At 37.7% G+C, this 7500-nt stretch overlaps 2 protein-coding genes across 5 annotated transcripts in view; one reads left to right on the forward strand and one right to left on the reverse strand.

Moving 5' to 3' along the window:
• The window catches only part of LOC137967628 (uncharacterized), a 17878-nt gene that overhangs the window by 9532 nt on the left and 846 nt on the right, over nucleotides 1-7500 (reverse strand). The window contains exon 2 of the mRNA XM_068814148.1: nucleotides 51-160. Within this exon, the coding sequence (XP_068670249.1) occupies nucleotides 51-114 (64 nt within the window). The 5' untranslated portion in view covers nucleotides 115-160. The remainder of the gene's footprint in view (nucleotides 1-50; nucleotides 161-7500) is intronic.
• The window catches only part of LOC137967627 (uncharacterized), a 14538-nt gene that overhangs the window by 435 nt on the left and 6603 nt on the right, over nucleotides 1-7500 (forward strand). Inside the window, exons 2-7 of one of the 4 annotated variants that reach the window (XM_068814145.1) lie at nucleotides 60-188; nucleotides 1544-1630; nucleotides 2835-2932; nucleotides 3500-3607; nucleotides 5498-5569; nucleotides 6900-6986. In XM_068814145.1, coding sequence (XP_068670246.1) covers nucleotides 125-188; nucleotides 1544-1630; nucleotides 2835-2932; nucleotides 3500-3607; nucleotides 5498-5569; nucleotides 6900-6986 — 516 coding nt within the window. In that variant the 5' untranslated portion in view covers nucleotides 60-124. Of the gene's footprint in view, nucleotides 1-59; nucleotides 189-1069; nucleotides 1248-1543; nucleotides 1631-1939; nucleotides 2260-2834; nucleotides 2933-3499; nucleotides 3608-5497; nucleotides 5570-6899; nucleotides 6987-7500 lie in introns of those variants that run through there. The other 3 variants (XM_068814144.1, XM_068814146.1, XM_068814147.1) reach the window with 3 other exon arrangements.

A 7500-nucleotide genomic window follows, 5' to 3' on the forward strand; every position in this document is an offset into this window, starting at 1 on the left:
TTGCATACTGAAATAAGCTTCCAGTTAAAACATCTCTCTCTTACATGTACCTTCTATAGTGTAAACATCTGTCTGTGCCAAGTCCAGTACAAGAAAAAACACCAAAGAAGGCATCAATGTCCTTATGGGTATGACCAACAGGAAGAAAGTTCAGACGTATCTGAAAGCATACATGTACAGTGTTTACGGTAAATAAAGACAGTATAAACTTTATACTTTATTTAGTGAGCAAGACAGCAAATAAATGTGATACTGAGTTTACATGTATAATTTGCACAGGACCTCTAAAGACATAATTCAGTTATTGCTACTACGGTAATTTCACTTGTCACTCCTGAAGACACTCATGGACTTTTTGGTAAACCTGCACTGAAACTAAGCCTACCCAGAAGAAACTGCCGTAGGTTATTACTTAGGGTAAACAACGGCAGAAAACGGGAGAAGAACTGATGAAAGAGACATTTACTGTACGTTCTGTGAGAGTTTTTAGGTCTTTTCGCTGTAATGATAAAGGTGAAGATCGGCCGGGCTATCATCATAGGAAGATCTGTGTATTGGAATTTTGTGTTAAGAAGACACTGTAATTACTTTGCAAGTGGACAATATCGACGAGTTGTTGTGACAGGACTTGGTATGTAAGACCCATGCTCATTTAGAATCGAAGCTACGTTCTCCTCTTGTTTCCTCCAGGACAGTTATGGTATAAAGGTCACTGATGCAAACAATGACATCTCCTCGTTGAACTTTCTGGAAAGTTTCCCTTTGATGTCATGCATTTGAAATGCAATAATGTGATTGGGCTATCGAACTGTTTACTGCCCATATTAGGAGTTTCCTTGGCAAGAATAAGGAGAAGCTTTGTTTTAATCTTGTAGAACATTTGTTGGTGAAACAAATTGCAAATACGTTTTCAAGGTCATATGAAAGTCACTCTATTGTCAATTATTATTGTCCAGTGTGCAATTCTGAACAATAATTTACCCTAGATTTTGTTTGAGTTAAGTTAGGGCATTGTTGCACCTTACAATTTTTTTGTCTAGGCAATTAAGTTGTACCAATGTTGGCCACTGTAACACACCTTGCAATGGCCAAAAATAGTGCAACACAAGTTTTAGAAACCATTGTGGAAAATAGAATTGAGTTCTCCTTTCTGCAACAATTCACAAGCTCTCAAGTCTCACACATTTCGATGCAATCTCACGCTCTCACGTTGACACAAGTATTTCTCGCGCATTGGCACTCTTCTGGTCAGTAAGTCTACCTTTTAAGCTTTCAGAAGTGCTCATGAATTCTGATTTTGTTCCCTAAGTGGCACTGAACTTTGGCCAATGTTCAATCTGTTTGTGTGGGCCAATTTTCTTGTTTCTTCAGGACTTTCTTCAGTTAATATATGAAATATAGGCCAATATGTTAGCTCAGGCTGACCATAATAACATGGGCTCTCTTAGCAAGCAGCATGAAAAAACCAAAACGGAAGACTCAATGGTGCATTTCCAGCAATTTGAGGTCGTTTGAGAAGTTAAAATTTATGGTATTTCTGTAGGTCTTGTTACTCTTGGAGTTGGGACAGAAAGAGTTTGGAAGAATGCACTGCAAGGAAAATGTGGAATAACAGAAATAAAGAGTGAAGGTACATGTACATAATATGACGAAAGAGCCATTCTTATTCGTGAAAGTGCCATTCTACGCATGAAACACAAAAGCTGCAGCATAGCCAGTATCAAATTTATTTATACTGCAGGAACTGGCTCTTTGTGGTCAAGAACTTTACTATGCACAGGTATATTTTGCGGGGTATTCCCTTACGATATTAATTAAATTCACACTTTTTTGAAGAGTGTCCTCATTGCCACAATCCTACTTGGACGTCATTTTCATTACTTATACTTGCCTCTAATTCGTCAAACCATATCACGTGCATAAAAATATCGTCAATTGATCACAAGCAATCAGAAACAGTTTACAATCGTGTTTCCATATTGTTGTGTCCTCACTTTTGCATTGCTACGCATCGCCAACAAGACGTAACGATAGGAAATTTTCTATCTCTTGCGTCTTGTTTGCAATCATCGGTGATTATCGGCGATTGGTTGGGAATGAACGTAAAAGGTGTTTCCATTTACAGATACTGTTTGTGATCAAGCTCTTGGAAGGTGCTTGCGATTGTTTGTGACGGAGTTACGTGCATATGGAAACAGCAGCCGAGGAGTTCCACATGATTAATCGTTCATAACATGCCATGGGAAAACTGTAATCCGCGTTGGTTTCCTCTTCATTTTTTTTTTAACGTATCATTTTCTAAGACAGTAAATTCCATATAATCCCCTCATGATTTCTGTTGTTAGTTTCTGTTCGCTCCTTTTGCCTTATCCATAAGAAATAATTTTCATTTTTGTTTTCGTCCAGAACTCCACTACTTCACAATATTTACTATCCCCAATGGCTAGGGGAAGATCAAAATCTACCACCCAAAACTGAAATTTCAATAGCCTGTAGCTAGTTGGCTACTGTTAGAGTGTAGCCCTGATTAACATTCCTCCTCCCACCCAGCTTCCAGTGGAAATTAGATAGAGGCACAAAACTTCTCTTGGCCATGTTTGATTGTTTATTTATGTATTGAATTTGGGCTGTTGAAGTACATTGCTATGGAAATGTTTTTGGTCAAAATGAACTAATGGGAGCAAAAACAAGTGACATTAATTTAAAGCACTGTTTAGTGATTGTCTTTTCTTAGTCTACTCTATACATACATACAGTTGTGCAGACTTTGAACAACAATGGGAATCCTGGTGAATTTTTTAAATATGTTTTTTTTTTTCTTTTAATATTGCCAGATTTCAATAAGATTCCAGCAAAAATAGCTGCGTTTGTTCCTAGAGGTGAAAATCCTGGAGAATTCGATGAAAGCCACTGGCGAAAAGAACTTAAGTTGGTGAGACAAGACAAGTTCAGACAAGTTCAAAGCACACATACATGTAGGCAGAGTAGAGGTACAAAGCTGAGATGAGATGAGATGAGATGAGAAAATTTCTAACCCGGACGATTTAATCCTACTCTTTGTTAGCAGCACCCGGTATAGGTTGCTCAGTTATTCTTATTGCTGGTAACTGAGCCTTTTTGCTGATCGAAAAATGCTAAAACTGCTACTGTGTTGTTGACTTGTTTTGACGCAATGACATTTTTGCAAACCCTCGTAATAAAATGTTGACAGTATGTATCACGTTTTTCCCACCAAAATGATGCTGTAAGCTTTTAGGTGAATTTGTATACCAATGAAGAAAATACTTTTAAGTCAAATATTCTATGGTATGCAACAAGAAAGTTTTGCATAAATCTCTTGTATTTCTTTCCATGGAAAGCTGTTACAAAGGTAGCACCTTCTCAGATCAGAGATAAATTATTCTTGAAGTTCCTGAATTTTGGTCCTTGCTGTTGGTGAAAACCACAGCATCCCAAGATCACTGACTTATTTGAAAATGCTGTCCCTTTACCTTTGCAGGACAAGAGAAGCACTACAACAGAAAGCCTGTTTGGTGTGGTTGCTACACATGAAGCCTTTGAAGATTGTAAATGGAGACCTACAGATCAGTACCAGAGAGAAAGAGCAGTATGTAAACCATGTTATTTGTCACACAGTTCTCAAACCCATCTGGTCTTAAAGGAAAAGTTAATTTTCAAGTTCGGCAAAGATCGTTCCAGTGTCACTTTCCTTTCGGTATTAGGCATGGGGCAGGCTTTCATTTTGTGTTAGATACAATGTTGAATTGCAGGACTAGTGAATCATCTTGGCCATATCAATTTATAGTGCCTATAATCTCAATTCATTTTTCAATTCAATTTTCCACTGTATTCCCAAATTTATACATTGTGTTGATTGAAATTTCACTTAAATTTTTTATTTGCTTTGAAAGACAGCTGGAAGAATGGTCATGCTTTGATCAATAAGTGATCAATGAAGGAGAATGGATTTGGTACTACCCTTCGAGCAGTTGGTCTATTTGACATCACTTTGTGTTATTTCGGGGGAAATCACTACACAGCAGACTCGCCCAAATGCAGCAGTTACGTAGCTGAATGCAGGCGCAAGCGACAAAACAAGTTTACTAACTCGTTTTACCGGTTCAAATTTAATTTATTCGTCCTTGGCACTGGACGGCGGCTCACTCAAAGAAACTAACGGTTGCTCGCAGTGGTTTCTCTTTTGGGAAGCATAGGAGAAACCAACTGCTCCCAGGGTAGTTTGATACTGGGTTGATGTCATAAATTAACGTGCATCGCTGTTTTTAAACAACTATCTCAATGCAAATTGATTTGTGACATCAACCTGGTATTGAGACCATTGATTCCCTCATTGCTCAGTTATGGATCATAGTATGACCACTTTTCCTGTCTTTTAAAAGCCAATAAAAAAGTAAAAATACTGTATGTATCTGGGATGATTTAGGAGATTAAATAAAGTGAAAACGTGTGTTGAGGTGATAGGCACTTAAACCGTTTCAATCCTAAGAGTGAACTTACAGATTTTACTGGGTGTCTTGAAAACAAAGACCGCTAAGACCGCTAAAACCCTAAGACTCGAAAATGAAGAAAGTAACCCAAAACCCTCAGTTTGGCTAACCCAAGGCCTAACTTGGCCTAAAATTGGTTTTTAGGCCTACAGGTTAGCCAAAAATGAGAGTTTTGGGTTACTTTCTTCATTTTCGAGTCTTAGGGTCTTAGGCGTCTTTGTTTTCAAGACACCTGATTTTACTCTAACATCAGATGATTTTACTTTTCAATGGGGACTGCTTCAGTGATGAATGTGTTAACAACATCTAGGTCCACACAAAAACTATGCCCCCTTTAACCCTTTTAATCCTGTGAAAGTGACTCACAGATTTTGCTCTGTCTGATTTCAGACGATTTTATTCATCAATGGGGGCTGCTTCAGCGATACATTGTAAATAGGAAGCTTTAGCGATGACGATGGCAACTGCAACGAGAGCATCTTTGTTAAATGTGAATTTGCGCTTTTGTAATAACTTCTTGACTATTCCAAGCATTTTAACACGACAAAGGAGTGGCAAACCCTCAAGAACAAAACTAGTTTGAATGGCACTCAGTTTAAGGGGGAAAATGAAAATTTATCCTCAAGCGCTGACGTTCTCCCTAAAACCTCAATTTGGTCATTTCATGTTGTTGTTTTGCTGACGATGGCAAAGAAATGGACAAAAATGAAAAGATGCACCTGCAGTGCATTCACAGCTATTGCTTTTGCTCACTAAATTTGCAAACTTGTGACGTTCTCATTGCCGTTGTCATTGCTAAAACTGCCCAATGTGTTTAACTGAAGTTCACATGATATTCTTCAAGGCCTGAGTAGTAATGTTTCCAACATGATTGGCAGTTCTATTTAAAAATCATGGTAAACCACACTAAGAGCAGAATATAGAGTGAATACCCAGTGATATAAATTTATTAAAATGATATTAAAAACAACTTGGGTTTTCCTCTTGAGGGTGTGTCCATCGGCATGGCAACTACTGGCGTGAGAGATACTCAGGAGGCTGGAGATGTGCTGAACAAACAGGTTAGGTTTATTTGTTGTTGGTGCTAAAATTAAATTCTAATTCTGATATGAATAAAAATATTAAATATGAAAATAAATAGAAATAATTAATAAGTGTCAACCAAAGGGAATATTAACTTTAATGATTGGTTTCATGGAGAATTTAATCAGGGGTGCAAGATTAAACAGAATGAGGGAGCCCTTGTGGTGTAATGATTGGGTTGGGACTCGTTTTGGTTTAAATACTGCTCTGATCCTGATTGGCTGAATTCAGCTCCACCATACTATGGAAATAACCGACTGTTTGAATTCCAGTTGGGTTTCAGAACAACATTATTGTTATGTACATTGTCATTGCAAGTCCTACATGTAATATTCATAATTATTCCACTATGATATGAATTTAGTAACTTTATGTTTTACTGTCAGAGGAGTTTAGTTTTGGTATCTTTGATTTACTTTGAAGGGATTCAAATTCCTCTTCATGAGAGATATGGCCGAAATTTAAGGGACACTGAAAAATGCAGGCTGCAGACTGTGCAGAGCATCTGTAAAAATATTAATGAAAATTCGGTTAGCCTGAAAATCAATCTGGATAGCCTAAATGGGCCTAAATAACGTTCAGGTTATCCTGTTTACAGTTAGCTCTCAATGCTAGTGAGGGTAACACCATATTTTACCCCTGGGCCCGGTTGTTCAAAAGCCGATTAACGCTAATCCCAGATTAAAAATTAACCAAGGAGTTTATTTCTCTATTCCCAAATGCTGATCAACGCTGATATTCGGCAAAACTTTACATTAGAAGAAGTCAATCCTGAACAACAAAAATAAGCAAAAGAAACTTTTACCAAAAAGTTGAAAACATGAAACAAAAGTTAACGCTAATCCTGGATTAAGTTAATCGGCTTTCGAACAACCGGGCCCTGGTCTGCACGGTCTGCACAGTCTGTAGTCTGCGTTTTGCTCTGACCGGAAATTTAAGCTAATTACATGTAGATGCATGTTAAGTTTGATATAAGCATCACTAGGTATTTCCTTAACTTTTAGTAACTTTAACATCATTTTTATCCAGACATGCAAGCAATAAATGTCACGTTTTTAGGCGACTATCTAATTTTACTCCTCAAGTACAGGCAGGCAGGCAGGCAAGGTAACCATGGCAGTAAAACAACCCAAAGCCAGACGGTAACGTTTTTGTTTTGTAAACTGGTAATTGGCACTTCGACTTAAAAAGACACTTTCTGGTGTTTGTCAAAATTTGCTGTTCATATTATTAGGTGTATTTGTGGACGGAAGTGCAAGATTTCAGTGAGAGGTTTTCAATCTGATCATTCTGCTCTAATTTTTTCAGGGGTACAGAAGATTGAGCGCATTTTATGTTCCAAGGGTTCTTCTGAATATGCCTGCTGGATTTATTAGCATAACATTTGGACTCCAGGTTTGTGGCTTCATAGTGACTGTTGTGGCCAACCCTCTTCATATCCCCAAGTCCCCGTTGCAAAAATAATGCATTAACAAACCACGAAACCACTGAGCATCCACTAAACAATCAAACGTTTCTTTACTGTCAGTTCCAGTGAGCAATATACTGATTTTATCAACCTGCAGCTCAAATTTTAGAATATGACCTGGGTCTGTACATGACTGTACATTTGTTTACTAACTTGAAAGCTCACAACAGCGACAGATTTCTTTATTACAAGAAAATTTTAAAGGCTTAGACATTATTAGCACAATGAAGAGCTATTCTACACACGCCTTGCCTTAAGACATGACTAAGGGAATAAGATCCCTCAGAAACGTGTTGCAAACAGGGGCCCGGTTGTTCAAAAGCCGATTAACGCTAATCCCAGATTAAAAATTAACGGAGGAGTTTGCCTCTGTTCTTCGGAAACCAGTAGTGCTTTTAGACATGCAACATTGTTCTTAAACAAATTTAAACAAATTTAAGT

This window comes from Montipora foliosa, chromosome 8, assembly GCF_036669935.1.
Source record: "Montipora foliosa isolate CH-2021 chromosome 8, ASM3666993v2, whole genome shotgun sequence".
In the NCBI taxonomy this organism is placed as follows: Eukaryota; Metazoa; Cnidaria; class Anthozoa; order Scleractinia; family Acroporidae; genus Montipora; species Montipora foliosa.